General features: G+C 30.0%; 1 protein-coding gene across 1 annotated transcript in view; it reads left to right on the forward strand.

Moving 5' to 3' along the window:
• The first annotated feature begins 2623 nt into the window (after nt 1-2623).
• The window catches only part of LOC135961999 (protein kinase 4), a 74528-nt gene continuing 60015 nt past the window's right edge, over nt 2624-17136 (forward strand). The window contains exon 1 of the mRNA XM_065513668.1: nt 2624-2750. Within this exon, the coding sequence (XP_065369740.1) occupies nt 2721-2750 (30 nt within the window). The 5' untranslated portion in view covers nt 2624-2720. The remainder of the gene's footprint in view (nt 2751-17136) is intronic.

A 17136-nucleotide genomic window follows, 5' to 3' on the forward strand; every position in this document is an offset into this window, starting at 1 on the left:
AGCTAACTAAAAAAAATTTAACCAATATAAGTGTATCCTCGTACAAATACAAAATTAATAAATTCTAAATATACATGCTAGGGTGGGTCGATTTTATTCACGAAAAATCGTATAGCAGAAACGCAATCTACGGAAAATTCTAAGAAAGTTTCCCCAAGAAACCATAGGTCTAAAATCAAATCCTATCTTGCGCATTTCGTCTTTTAGCCAATGATATTTCAGTATATATATTTTTTTTAATACTTTTTTTATTGGATAAAAGACGAAATGCTCAAGATAGGATTTGATTTTAGACTTTGAGGAAAGAAACCATAGGTACATGGTACATATTTATTCTTAACAAAAACAATACTTATAACTTACAAATATGTATATCAAAAACTGCACCTCATTATAAAGCATTATCAAAAAGTGACTGAGTTACAGGTCGATAAGTTGACGAACATCGTTTTTTTTAGAATAACTTCTAAATTTGAGGGTGTTTCTGAAATTTGTAATTTACGACGCCTTCCAAGCTTTTTTCACCGTTGCACCGTGTAATTAATATCTTGATGAAATTGGATATACAAAAGTTTTATATAAACCTAAATTGACCCCCCACCCGATATAACCCCCTAGCAGAAAAATATTTTACTGTCACATATTGATGGTGGGTCCGCACAGCCAAATATAACACTCTTTCTGGTTTTTACTACGATGGGAATATCGAATCGCACCGGGTTAAGCTAGTTTTGTAATAAAACTTTCAAGAAAAAAGATTCGGCACATAACACTTTTACTTTTTATACCCTTCACCACGAGTGGCAAGGATATATATAAGTTTGTAATATCTACATTTTTCATTTGCGACCCCACAAAGTATATATATTCTGGATCGTTATAGATAGTGAAGTCAATATATCCATGTCCGTCCGTATGTCGAAATCAACTTTCTGTATCCCCCAAATAACTTACAAACATGATTGATACATCATTAAATCAGGAATTATCCCTGCTAGGTTGCTATTCGGCCCACAAATGGCAGAGATATGTATAAGGAAAAACCGGGGACAACCTCGATTTTTGGCCTATTTTTTATCTATATCTGGATTACTAAGTCATTAATATAGACAATATGGATATTTAATGAAAGATATTTTAAAGTCCATATAAGGCTATAGTAATTTGGACCTACAGTGGGTCAAAATCGGGAAAAATATTTTTTAAACCGAATTTTTTTTCAACAAAAACATTTTTTGTCATAAATTTAAAAAATAAAAATTTTAAGAAATTAAAAAAAAATTGGAAAAAAATTTTAAAATTTTTTAAAAACAATTTTGAAATAAAAAATATATTTTGTTTACCTAAAAATATTAAAAATTAGTATTTTAAAGTATAATTTGGTGAAGTGCATATAAGACTCGGCACAGCCGGATATACATACATATATAGCTAGCTCCCTTACTTGTTTATACTCAAATAAATATCTATTAGTTTTCTTAGGCATTTTGTAATAAAATATACTTTGAGTTGATTTATTATATTTAATATTTTTTCTATATAAAAGTATGGGTATTTGGGCAAAATTTCATCTGGTATTAGGTTGATTTTACGCCTAACCCGTAACCGAATATTCAGTCGAACTTTACCGATTTTATTCAGAAAAAGGCATACTTGGAGAATATTAATCTAACATAAATTGTTCAATAAATTGTCAAAATTTATATTTGTTATAATTAGATTAAAATTTAGAAAATAAATTTTAAGTGAAACACATAAGTTGCAAATGTAGCGCAACTCTGTTGTAAAAAATGAATTGTTTTTAAAGATTTAAAAAATAACAATTTCAGTTGTTGGTTTTTGTGTTGGTTGGTTAGTATTTGTAGATTGCTTAGTTTGACAGAATGGTTGGCTGGTTGGGTGGTTGTATGGTTGGAAGCTTAGTTAGTTGATTGGTTGGCTTTGGTTGTAGTATTAACTTGGCTTGGTTTGGACAAATTGGCCCTCTCTTTGGCTTTACTCTCAATTTAATAAATATTTATATGTATGTGTGTTACACATACCTGCATGTGTATGTGTGTTTTTGTGTTTTCAGTTTTATTTATTTTTTTCATTCGAAGCCCAGTATTAGTTGTACTTATTGTTTATTTTTATAATATAAGTAACAGTTTTGTTGTTGTACAAGTATTTTTTATTTATTACTGTTGTTGCGGTTGGCTGTATATTTAGTTTTTTTTTGTTTTATATTTTTTCGATTGTTGTTGTAATTGCTTGTTTTTGTATTACTTAAGCTTATTTGAGTTTAAGCCTGTAGTTACCCAGTATTCAGTTGCGAATTTCATACAAAACGAAACGGTTGTTCAAATTCACATAAAATTTAAAAAAAAAATAAAAATACAATAACACAAATGCTAAAAATTTTCTACTTGTATAGCATTTAGTTAATAGCAAACAAAAAGCTTTACAAATGATGATGAAGTGCTAACAAAAAATTTAGAATATATGAAACATTTTAATGAAAAAATTTAAAGAAATTTAAAATAAAAATTTTTCCAAACAAAAATATTTTTTATGAAAAAAAAGTTTGTTAAAAACAGCTAAAATCCCTTGAAAAATTTTAAAATTTTCGAGAGTTTATTTTTTAGCTGCTTAATACGCCGCCACTACTTCAGCTAGATTTAGCAATTCTTAAAGAAAATTGTATCTATTAAAATACCAAATATACAAATATCAACAGCAACATGTTAAATATGCGTAATCAACTTGACAAGGTAAGTAATTGGCTGCTCATTTTCACGAATTTTCCAGTTTTCTGTTTACATTTTCCAGCTACTACTGATGTTGCTACAAGTTGTATTCGTTTTATTTTTTGTTTTTTTGTCTATTGTATCATGATGCTCTAAAAGTGAAAATTTCTTTTGTAATATTTATTATTTGTTTATTTTTCAGTTTTTGTTTTTGGTCTACAAAAAAAGATTTCCAAATATGGTTTATTACGAATGTATTGTATATGTTAATAACTTAAATAAATATCATAACATTCTGTGGCCAAAGTAAGAAGCAGTCAAAAACATAGTTATGTAAACTTTTTTTAAATAAAAATCATTGCAAAAATTTTGCAATATTCCATATTAATATGGGATTTAGAGAAAATTTTAAATGACTTAAATGTTTACTATGTAGCTGTTATAATTAGAAAGTGCTATACATTTATGGTTATACATGTTTATAACTGTTATACCTACGCTGCCATTAAGAGTTATTGTAGACGTAAATCTCTTTTTGTACAATCCCACAAATAGCTGATAATTATTATGATAAATGCTTAAAGATTTATATGCACATGCTTGTCAGTAGCACTAGTTGTCTAAAATGTTGGTTTTTGATTTTATACCCTTCACCAGCATAAGTGTGAAAAATATTATGGTTTTGTGATGATTTTTGCAATTCACAGAAGAAATTTTTTATGTATAATTTAACTTTAAGGCAAAAATTCTCAACTCGCGTATTCGATATCAAAATATAGTAACCGATTTTAAATGGCCCAATATGTTTTCAATTATTTTGTAAAGGGTTGCGATAAATCCGATCCTAGTATGGATCTTAGAGCCAAAAAACTAAAAATGTTAATTTTTGGGATTTTTCAACACTTTTTTGGGAATTGCGGGATTGCTGTAAAAAAATTCAAAATTTGTTTCCATTTTTACATTTTAAATAGAAAGTTCTGAATAACTGTGAAATTTCACTAAAAACTATTGATAAATAAAAATTTAATTTCAATTTGAAAAATTTGTACCTATCAAAAATTCAATAAAAAATTTGTTGCCATATTTTTCAAAAAAGTATTCCATGAATGTTTTAATTGTCAAATGTTATATACATTTTTGAAAAGTAGACAAAAGCCTCTATCCACTGATGTATAATATGTCTCCTTTTTGTTTTTTACGTGGCAAATTAATTAGGAAAAACTTAACAACTCGCAGAGAATTTACCTATCACTGTTATTTACATTCCTAAAAATTCTTTTAGGTAGGCAATATACTTTTTTATAAATTTCTATGTTAGGTAAATTCTCTGCGAAATCGGAACACAAACGAAGAAATAGGATCGTTTTAAAAATGAAACATACCCAAGATGTCCTACTTTGAGTACCTTTGGCCGAGCCCCTGGTGGGCACATTAGGTTCAAGTTCAAAAGTTAAACTCGACAACACTTCCTCTTTGTGAATGTGAAATGTCATTCAAATCGGACTTACCTTTTAGAAGTTACATATTTATTTCCCTCAATTTTTTTTCAATACCACTGTGCAGCGTACTATAGCGTGTTACAATCATACGTTCGAAGGAATTAATTCTTAATTCCATTTTCCGAGCCAGAAGCTTTTCCGACATATTGATGTATGAATCATGTATGTAAGTTATCCAAGGGCTACAGAAAGTTGATTTCAGATTTACAGACGGACATCGAATTCGTTATCTATAACGATCCAGAATATATATAATTTGTGGGGTAGCAAATGAAAAATGTAGAAATTACAAACGGAATGACAAACTTATATATATCCTTGCCGCTCATGGTGAAGGGTATTCAAATTTAATCCGACATTTTTTCTAAATAAAAATTCTTCTAAAATATTTATAACGTTATGACAAAAACGATATCTACCCATATTCTGTTACAATAAATATTGTTTGCATTTAACTTCAAACAACAATTGTTCAAAATGTAAATCTTTTCTCATGATTAGTGGTAATTTTTATTAATTCTATAAAAGTCTCATATGCATATTGTAACTCATTAGATTGGAACACATGTTATTAAAAATTGGGGATATTTTTATACCCTTCACCTTCGTGAGAAGGGTATATATTAGTTTGTCATTCCGTTTGTAATTTCCAAAATATAGTTTTCCGACCCTATACAGTTAGTGTTTATAAAAAGCCGACTTTTTAAAAAAAACAGTTTTTCGGTTAACCGACATCGAAAAAACTGGTTAAACCGGTTAACCGTCATATAGGTGTAGAAAACATAAAATTTCCAATAAAGTACATACAGCTTTAAAATTTGTAGTTTTTAGTAGTCAGGAATGGTTAATATTAAATAACATTAAATATTCAAAAGTGTTAAGTCCATTTTATTTTGTAAAAATTTAAAAATATATAATACTAGTTTTAATTATTCGTTTATTCATTAAATTTCAACCAAAAAATGTAAATCACTATTTTAATTATATATTTGATAATTTTGAAATTTATTATCACCTCTACTTTCTGATATGAAACAGAAAATGTTACAAGTCCCAAAAAAGGACCTATAAGTCGTAAACGCACTTCCTCTTAGCTGTGATTATTTGTCATTATAAATCATACCAAATATTTAAGTATTAAAACTCCATTATCAGATTTCAAAAATATTGCAAAAAAAATGATTGAAAGAAGGTATGTACATCAAATTCAACTTAACGTTTGGTAAAATCATCACTAATTTTATAATGTATCATTATTGAGAAATAGCTTAACTTCTAGAATTATGCGGAATTTAATTTTTAATAGTTTCATTATGTGCAATTTATTTTGAAAAAGTTGTTAAGTAAACTCATCGTCTATTAGAATCATTTTAATTTTTAAAAATATTTATCTAAAGAGGTTTTTATTGTAAATCAGCAGTATAGGTTTCAAATCAGACCAATAAAGTGTGTACAATGAATGTTAAAAATGCACAAAAACATGAGATTTATTAATTTTAGTCCCAAATTTTAAAAACCGGTTAACCGAGTTATAAAAATCGGATAAACCGGTTAACCTAAAATCAACATTTTAAATTAACCGGTTCGCAAAAAACCGAGATTTCGAAGAAAAACCGGTTTTTCTGCCAACCCTACTTCACTACGCCCTATGGACAATTTCACATTTTAGCACAATTTCATGGACTTGAACAACATGCAGAACCCCATGATTGAATATTTTAATTATTTATGATGCTACAACAACAACAACCACAACTATTGTACCGGTCATTATATTATAAAATCTTAAAAATTTTTTGTTTTGTTTTTAAAATTTTTTTTTTGTGAAAAAATCACGGTCTATATTAATGACTTAGTAATCCAGATATACACAGGTCAAAAATCGAGGTTGTCCTGGTTTTTTCCTCATATCTCAGCCATTTGTGGACCGATTTTGCTGATTTTAAATAGGAAACTTCTCGAAAGCATGTCTGACAGAATTGTTGAAGATTTGGATCCGGAAGATACCTGGGGTCTGCAGAAAATTGATTTCAACAGACAGAGAGACGGACATGGCTTAATCGACTCCGCTATCTATAAGGATCCAGAATATATATACTGTATATAGTGTTTATAAACCGGTTAACCGAAAAACCGGGTTTTTAAGCCATGTCCGTCTGTCTGTCTGTTGAAATCAATTTTCTGCAGACCCCAGATATCTTCCGGATCCAAATCTTCAACAATTCTGTCAGATATGCTTTCGAGAAGTTTCCTATTTAAAATCAGCAGTAAGGAAATTGGGCTCATTCGCCTAAATATGGACAAATAATTAGTTTTTCTTGAAAAACTCAAAATTTAAATCGCAGGTACGGAAAAACTGTAAGAGGTATTGACATAATTTCTTCATATTTTTATTCCCTATTTTGATCTCAATAAACCCCAATGTGATGATCGCAAAAATCTAAAATTTGTTTAACAAAATTTTTAAAAATTTGAAAATGGAGTTTTGAAACAGCCGTTAAAAAAAATATTTTTTTTGGCCATACCTGTGAATAGGTTAACGGTATCCTACGAAGACAAAACCTCATATACAAGTAAATATGGACATATTTTAAGTAAAATGGGCTTTTATTTTAATTTTTCTCGAAATATCTTAATTTTGTTCCTAAATTTTTTGTTCAAGTGGCCTGAAACACGTTAATGGTCTGGCGAATTTGTAATAACTTTAAAATTTTTTAATCAAATTTTGTCGTTTATATCTCATTACAACGATAATTACGTACATATTTCGATTCTTTTGCATTCAATTGCAAAAGTATTTATTTAGTAGCAACATTTTTTCAAAAACTGAAAAATTTGCATTTTTCTCTAATTTTGGCGATAATACAGTTTTTGGGTCATTTTGAACCAAAGGAGATACAGGGTTAATTTCCAAAATTTTTTTTTAATGTAATATTCATTAATATAAATAAATCTACATATTTCTAGAAAACAATGCAGAAAGTTAACGAGTTTCACATATTTATTCCATATTAACAGTAAAATTTTCAGCACTTAACATTTAGGCCTAGTGTCACAATATTCCACCCGGCACTCTTCAAAATTTTAACAAAAATTTTTTTCCATACAACTGATTGTCACTCTAATGATCACATGTCACATGCATAGTTAAAATAGATTTCAATTACCTCTTAAAGTCATACGATTATTTGTGCTATTAATTGTAATTCAAATTTATTTCAGCTGATACTCGTAATTAACAATAATAATGTGATTTTATTACAATTAATTACGTTTCATATTTAAAATAAATACAACTAATTTGTTAACAGTATGCAAAGCATTTGCATAACACATTGTAGCTGTAGAAAGTCATCATTTTAATTAAAAAATCTATTGGACTTTACAGTTTGATTTAAAATGGCATGGAAAATCTTAGCAGAAAGTAGTCAGTACAAATTTAATTGAGCATTAATTTCCTGTTATTCCCTTCGTAGTAATAACAATAAGTGACAGTGAAATATTGTATGGTTATTGTGAAATCATACAATAACTATTTACTTTGTATGGAAGGTGCCACGCCCACTTGAAATTTCAAAACAAACTGTAGCCTATTATTACTTCTAGATATAGCACAACAAACGGTAAAATTTTCAAGAGGAAATCATACAATAACTATTTACTTTGTATGGGAGGTGTCACGCCCACTTAAAATTTGTTCCTTCCAGATATAGAGCAACAAACGCTAAAATTTTCAAGAGGATCGGTTCAGTAGTTTAACCTCCTATAAGGTACAGACAAATTAATAAACAGACACACATTAATGTTTATATATTTAGATTCCGGTAAACTAAATATAACCGGAAAATATTACAAAAAGTCATAAATAAGTTTATACAAATGTAAATGAATACTCATTTACATAGATAATACATATGTATGCATTTAATTAGCAAACTTGTATGCAAAATAATACAAGTATTAAATTCAAACAATAACGAGTGACAGCACTCATAATAAACACTATTAAACTGTTATAAACTACATGACTGTTATAATGCAATTTGTATGGACAATGTTTTCCAAACAATTAAACAAGTTATAAATGTACAAAATAAAACAAATAAGAAATAATAGTCGATAAAACCAGACCATATTATAACCTACACTTGCAATTCACTTTTGATATTTATAGAGATTTTAAAGCCACTTTTCACTGTCATCCCAACACTCAATACTGAAAATTTGAGCCAACTCGGATAACGTTCAGAGGATGCATATTTTATTTAAAGTTTTGGGTCAGACTCGCAATATTTTCAACCGCTAGGGTTCCTAATTTCCCGGACATTTTCCCTTTCCGGGAGGAAATCAAAAAATATTCTCATTTTAGTGAATTTTGTAAATTAAACCAAAAACCAGTAAACTTCTTTCAAAAAAGTAGACTTTATAAACTTTTACCAGCGTTTTATTAGAAAGTATAAACTTTGGTTGTTTATGGTTGTCCACCATTTTTAAGATTTTATAATATAATGACCGGTACGCTAGTTGTTGTTGTTGTAGCAGCATAAACAATTACAATATTCAATCATGGGGCTCTGCATGTTGTTCAAGTCCAAGAAATTGTGCTAAAATGTGAAATTGTCCATAGGACGTAGTGAAGTAGGGTTGGCATAACAGTTGAATATGTGGAGGGTGTCGTGAGGACCCTGACCACATACTGGGCATAAGATAAGGACGGTACGGTCTATGCAGGACCAAAAGGCATTAAGCCCGTTACTCCATCCTGATTTAAGTTGTGCCAGAACGACTCTTGTTTTATGACTTTCATACGTTATCCTGCTACCGCGGAATTGATGGCGTCTATGTGAATGTCGATCAAAACTGTCATATACAAACGGCGATCAAATAGATCCAGCACATACCTCTGTATGCTCTCCTCGTATCCAGCTATGTGATGTTGAAGTTTGGATGATTCCTCCGGTGACATCCCAGAAGGAACTGTTGCGTCAACATTAATTGTGTTCCTTGGCTGGTAGAAACTTGGTTTCCTCGAGAAGGTGGTGTTCGGAGGTAATTTGAAGGCAGACAGTGACGCACAGTGGTATGAGAAAAAAAAAGAGGGAAATAAATCTGTAACTTCTAAACGCTTATGCCGATTTGAATGAAATTTCACATGCGCAAAGAGGAAGTGTTGTCGTTTTGAATTTGGATCTCATGGACCCACCAGGAGCGGGGCCAGGGGTCCGCAAAGTAGGACACCTCGGGTATGTCCAATTTTAAAAATGATCCTATTTCTTCGTTTGTGTTCCGATTTGGAATCTACGTATATGAAATCTTCTCGTCGAGCTCTACATAAAACCTCGTCGTAGATATCAATTATCTCTTAGGAGATATTCGCATTTGAAAATTAAATTTTCAACATTTTTACCCACCCTACTCCAGTTTTTTGATGACCACGGTTCCAAAAGTTTCCCGATATTATACATTTTTCTTTCATAGGATTAACAATAGATCTATATATCAAATAAAGAAAGAAGTGTTTAAAAATCATGGCTGAGTCCAAAGTTACATGCATTTGAATTTAAAAAAATTAAAAAAGGCGATTTTTCTCAATTTTTTGGGGAAAAAAGTACTTTTATTCTTTTTAAGTTATCTAAAAAATTTCTAAGAGGATGTATAATGAATTTATACTTTTTGAAAAGCTAACTTTACGCCAAATATTTTAAATGAAAAAAACATTTATAATTTTTGATACCGACGGGATCAGGTCCATTAAAAAAATGCCTATTTTTTATGTAAAATTCAACTTTAGGGCAAAAATTCTCAAATCGCATACTCGATATCAAAATATAGTAACCTATTTTAGATGGCCCAATATGTTCTTAATCATTTTGTAAAGTGTTCCGATAACCCCACCCCTGGTATGGATATTATAGCCAAAAAACGAAAAAATACCATTTTTGAAATTTTTCAATACTTTTTTGGGATTCCTGATTATAAATTTCAAAATTTGTTTTTATTTTTCCATTTTGATATATAGATCTATTGTTAATCCTATAAAAGAAAAATGGATAAAATCGGGGAATATTTGGAACCGCGGTCACCAAAAAATGGTGTAGGGTGGGTAAAAATGTTGAAAATTAAATTTTCAAATGCGAATATCTCCTAAGCTATAAGAGATAATTGATAGCTACGACGAGGTTTTATGTAGTCCACGACGAGGAGATTAAAAATTGAACATACCCGAGGTGTCCTACTTTGGGAACCCCTGGTCCCGCTCCTGGTGGGCTCATGAGGTCCAAATTCAAAACTTAAATTCGACTACACTACCTCTTTGCGCATGTGAAATTTCATTCGAATCGGCTTAAGGGTTTAGAAGTTACAGATTTATTTCCATCTTTTTTTATTCTCATACCACTGTGCGCTGTATTCGAATATTCAGTTAATGAACATTGTAGAAAGTACACCACAGATGGCGTATGTATTAGTAAGATCTAGAATATTCGAATTTTGACAGTTAAAGAGCAATCTAGAATGCAGATGGCAGTGTTATAAATAGTGGCAGAGGTTGCAGTCGTGAGTGAGTTTATCAGATACGCTATTTGAATAAACATCAACTGAGTGCCTTAAAGTGTGCTATATTTTTCAAGTGAATTCGTATACATTATAAAGTGTCTGTATTGTAGCTGAGTGACAAAAATTCGATTATTTCAACCATAATGCTGAAATAATCGAATCGAATAATCGAAGTGTCAACTGATTATATGTTACTGGAACCGTAAAAAAATATATCCATAGATGGTAACATTCAGCAAAAAATTTGGCCATCACAACGAATCTGAATATTGTAAAATTAAGAAGAAAACGCGTAAAGCATTGGTCTCCAGCAGTACGCCCGCGGGCACCGTCTATGTGTTAGTTTCATATACATGTGAAACCGAAATTAAAAAACGAACATGACTTATTTTACAAGTGTTGTCAGTGAAGGATATTTTCATAAGAAATTTGGTTGAGTGTACACTAGAGTGCTCCAAAAAAATAAAATTGCGAATTTTGACCGTCCCCCCCTCTAGAATTGTTCTATGTATTGTAGAAACACGTTGTGTAAAATATTAGGATGATAGGATAACGTTAACTGGTGGCGCAACGACGCTGAAGTTTTGAGGTGCATTTACAAGGGGAAAATATGCAATTTTTTCAGTTTTTGTAAAAATTTTGTCATTAAATACTGACTTTTACAATTTAATTTAAAAGAATCGAAATGTGTACGTAATTGTCGTTATAATAAGATATAAAAAACAAAAATTGGTAAAAAAATGTTAAAGTTATTAAAAAATCGCCAGGCCATTAACGTGTCTCAGGCCACTAGAACAAGAAATTTATGAACAAAATTAACATATTATGAGAAATATTAAAATAAAAGCTTATTTTTACTTAAAATATATCCATATTTACTTGTATATGAGTTTTTGTCCTCGTAGGATACCGTTAACCTATTCGCAGGTATGACCAAAAAAATTAAATTTTTTTAACGGCAGTTTCAAAACTCCAATTTCAAATTTTTAAAAATTTTGTTAAACAAATTTCAGAATTTTTTGATCATCACATGGGGATTTATTGACAACATAATGTGGAATAAAAATGTGAAAAAAGTATGTCAATGCCTCCTACAGTTTTTCCGTACCTGCGATATAAATTTTGCGATTTTCGAGAAAAACAAATTTTTTGGCCATATTTTGGGGAATGACCAGAATTTCATTACTGTAATGATTTTTGAGTAAAAGCTATTCAGAATAATATAATCCAGGTAATTTTAAATATAGTCTGAAAGTTTTACTAAAATCGGAAAACTTTAACCCTTAAATCGTGAAGGTCAAAGTCAATTTTTTCAATATTTGGAATTTCTCATGGAAAGATAGCGAAATATTATACATTTTTGGGCCGATTTTGATGAAACTTAAGAAAAATATAAAATGAAGTCTAGTATTCACAATAACAGTACAAAAATGGAAATTAACCCTTAATAGCACTTGGGGTCCAAATGACCCTCAACTTTTAAAATCACGAAAAACACATTCATTTTGACCCCAAGTACTCTTAAGGGTTAATTTCCATTTTTGTACTGTTATTGTGAATACTAGACTTCATTTTATATTTTTCTTAAGTTTCATCAAAATCGGCCCAAAAATGTATAATATTTCGCTATCTTTCCATGAGAAATTCCAAATATTGAAAAAATTGACCTTTGACCTTCACGATTTAAGGGTTAAAGTTTTCCGATTTTAGTAAAACTTTCAGACTATATTTAAAATTACCTGGATTATATTATTCTGAATAGCTTTTACTCAAAAATCATTACAGTAATGAAATTCTGGTCATTCCCCAAAATATGGCCAAAAAATTAGTTTTTCTCGAAAATCGCAAAATTTATATCGCAGGTACGGAAAAACTATAGGAGATATTGACATACTTTTTTCACATTTTTATTCCACATAATGTTGTCAATAAATCCCCATGTGATGATCAAAAAATTCTGAAATTTGTTTAACAAAATTTTTAAAAATTTGAAATTGGAGTTTTGAAACTGCCGTTAAAAAAATTTAATTTTTTTGGTCATACCTGCGAATAGGTTAACGGTATCCTACGAGGACAAAAACTCATATACAAGTAAATATGGATATATTTTAAGTAAAAATAAGCTTTTATTTTAATATTTCTCAAAATATGTTAATTTTGTTCATAAATTTCTTGTTCTAGTGGCCTGAGACACGTTAATGGCCTGGCGATTTTTTAATAACTTTAACATTTTTTTACCAATTTTTGTTTTTTATATCTTATTATAATGACAATTACGTACACATTTCGATTCTTTTAAATTAAATTGTAAAAGTCAGTATTTAATGACAAAATTTTTACAAAAACTGAAAAAATTGCATATTTTCCCCTTGTAAATGCACCTCAAAACTTCAGCGTCGTTGCGCCACCAGTTAACGTTATCCTATCATCCTAATATTTTACACAACGTGTTTCTACAATATATAGAACAATTCTAGAGGGGGGGACGGCCTGTACCTAGAAAGTTTTTTTCGTCCATACAATCTTGGAGCACTCTAGTGTACACACATGCTACCACTAGAATACGATGCAAATCTATTGTTGTCAGAGTTTGGTTAACAATGGTATAAAGTTCCCAACAAAAATTCCAAAAATTTCTAAAAAAAAATATTCCCGGAAATTCTCGTGAAAATTTTCAATCACGAAAAGCAGTGAATGACGGTATATATAACATTGTCATTCCGTGTGTAACATCGAGATATATTCATCTACCACCCAACAAAATATATATTATCTTGATACTTATGAAATTGGAGGCATTACTCCATAAAGATTATTTGCAAACTCAGCAAGAGTTTCAAAATCATTGGAAACTACTCAATCAGCAATTTCAAAAAGTTTCCAAGCAGCAGGATTCCTTTTGGTGGGACCAATAGGGTCCTATCTATTATGAACTGTTGAAATCTAGCCAAAACATAACAGAACACAATTCAACTGATTCGTTTGTAGCGAACATTGGCCGAAAAACCGTCATGACAACGCCAGGCCACATGTTGCAATACCTATTAAAAACTATTTAGAATGAAGTGGTTGGGAAGTTGTGCCTCACTTGCCTTACCCGGCCGACTACTATTTGTTTCGATCGATGCAGTACGCTCTCTCTGGGATATGCATCACTTCAGAACAGAGTATCCGAAATTGGTATCATTTTTTCTTGGCCTCAAAAGATGAGCAGTTCTTTTGGCGAGGAATCCATAGATGGTCATAGCTAACAATGGCGAATATTGTACAAATGTTTAAATAAAAAAATTCCGCATTTTTAAGTCATACACCCAATATTTTCCACGTACGTCATTACCTCTATGCCCTATCGGGCCAACAACAGACAGACGGGGCACCCATAATATATTAACTGTTTGGTTCTACTACAAATATTTCGATATTTTACAAATGTAAAGACAAACTTAATATACCCCTCATATTTTTGGTGGTTGATATAAAACAATTTACAATACTACTAAAAGTTCCAAACCAGCTTATGCAATCTATAAAAATGATTTTTCAAATACACTCTCTCTTTCCGCATCACATTTTCATTGAATATTCCTTTGAGTATTGCGATAGTAACAAACAATCGTCGTAATCAGATATCTAGTGTCATTGTATCTCGAGCACGTTTACGGATATCGACGTCAATAATTAATTATTCTCACTAGGTCTTAGTAGTGAAAGATTGCGTAAAAATTTGCAGCAATAATAACATAACAATATGTAGTTATAAAAAACAAATGCTTTTGTATGAATTGAAAATATAAAATTGTTACACATGCGCCATGAAAACACGTTAGTGACCAGTTACGCCAAAGATCATTGATTAAAGGAAATACATAAACTTTTATTTAGACATTATGGGGGTACTCATGGAGGCAAGTAATCGGTTAATTGTTTTAGTGAGGACTGTTTAATGAAATGAAATTTAATGTGAAACCTGGGATATACTGAACAAATCAGAGGAATCAATATTATTAGCCCTATGATGAAGAAAACACATACAGAAATAGTTATTTGAGTATAGAGCGGTTTTTGGAGTAGAGAGCGGTTTTAATTTTTAAATTGTATATGAAGGGATGCTGTCACTTTAAGGAGTTATTGACAACTACTATGACAGGTCACGAATTTCATCAGTAATCAGTATTGCGTGTAAATATATTTGATCCTATTTCTTATTACAATTTCTTAATATTAAGTTGCCAAATTTCAAACAGTTTTCCTAATACAAACAATTAAATTGTGTCAACAAACTAATTCTTGAGGCGATTACTCATTGCTCAATATTCGCCACTCTACTACTACCTACATCCAGTCAGTGTCTAATGCAGACTCTGTATAATAACAGCTGGTTTTAGAAATGTAATAAGTATTTATAATACATAATAATGTCCATTTATTGTTTTTTTAATTTTCTTCAACAGTTTTTTTTCTACTCACGTTCAATTTTATTTTCAAAGTTGTGCTTAAAGTCACGTAGTCGGGGTAAGAAAATTATTTGTATAATTTTTCTTAAAAAAAAATTTAAATTTTTATCAGAACCAACTGCTTTTTTTGTGTTTGACAAAGAGCATTGAATACAACATTCTTACTTAGCAATTGTTTATTATTTGCAAAAACAAATGTTTTTTTTTCACTTAAGTGAAAGGCTATAAATCAATATTATTTATGGTACTTTTTATTATATTTTGTATTGTTTTTTTTTTTTTGCAAAAATTTTATAAATTTGTCTAATAAAAATGAGCTGCTTATTGTCTGTGTAATATTTTTTAAATATAAAAATTGCTTTAAATTAAACACCCTCTTTAAGTTGCTGTATAATTAACTTTAAACTGTTTGAAAACAATAAAAAAATGCTGCAGATTTTGATGATATTTCGCAGAAATATTGATGAAACTTATAATAATAAATATCGATAGCTTATTGTGCAAACATGCTAAGTCCACTTTTTACAAAACTCTACAATAACGAAGTACCAATAGACTATTATTTAATTTAAAATTTTAAGTGGGCGTGGTACCTTCCATACAAAGTAAATTGTTATTATAGAATATCTGTTGAACTATCATTGTGATAAGCAAAACTTTGAGGGATTTACTTTGTACCATTGTGCGCTGCTTGCCTAAAAATGGGCGGAATTGGATAAATGGGCGTGGAACCACCCATACAAAGTAAATAGTTATATTCGAATAGCTACAGAACTATAATTTCGACAATCTTCAAACTGTATGCAAATCAATGTCTTATCACTGCATGAAGTTTAACCGAAAATGGGACGGATCGAAACAGGGGGTGTGACACCTTCTAATTTTGTAAATAGTTATTCATAAATATTTTGAGAACTATAATTAAGATATTCATCAAACTTTGTCCAAATCACTCTCTTATAATTTTAAATAGTCTATCTGAAATGGGCGGGAGAGAATTAGTGGGCGTGGTGCTAGAAAATAGTATTTTTGCAAATTGAAACTTTGTACGAATCAATTTCTTATCACTGCATGAGTTTATGGGGAGTTTATTATCAGAGGTAAATAGATATTTCTCAACTTTCCGTAGCCCCCAAATAACTTACAAACATGATTCATACAGCAATATATCGGAAATTCTTCCGGCTCGGTTGCTATTTAAAATCAACAAAATCGACCCACAAATGGCTGAGATATAAGGAAACCAGGACAACCTCGATTGTTGCCCTATTTTTGATCTATATCTGGATTACTAAGTTATTAATATAGACAATATGGATATCTAATGATATATATTTCAAAGTACATTGCAACGTGTATATAAGGTTATAATAACTTGGACTCACAATGGGTCAAAATCGGTAAAAATATTTTTAACACCAATTTTTTTTTATAAAAAAAATGTTTTTTGTTATAAATTCTTTATTATTTAAAAATTAAAAAAAAATAGAATGATTCTTCAAACTTTGTCCGAAACATTTTTTTATAATTTTACGTAATTTCAAAAATAATTTTTTTTGTAAAAAAACCGACTTTCTTTTATGCCGTTCGGAACAAATAAGAAAATAAGAAAATTAAATATATTAAAAGATCTTGAAAAATTAATTGACATCTTATAAATATAAAAATATGAAAACTTTTATATTGCCACATCGAGAACTTTTTTTGTAGGACTACCCTAGACCAGGCGCGGATCCAGGTCAACCATTTGGGAGGGAAAAACTAAAATTTGTACTACATATTTCTTCTTTTTACATTTTTATATGAAAACTTTTCGGTTTTGGGGGGGAAAATTCCTATTTCACCCCCTCGGGATCCGCGCCTGCCCTAGACGCATACATAAATGCATACTCATTTACTATT

This window comes from Calliphora vicina, chromosome 5 (genome assembly GCF_958450345.1).
Source record: "Calliphora vicina chromosome 5, idCalVici1.1, whole genome shotgun sequence".
NCBI classification, from domain to species: Eukaryota; Metazoa; Arthropoda; class Insecta; order Diptera; family Calliphoridae; genus Calliphora; species Calliphora vicina.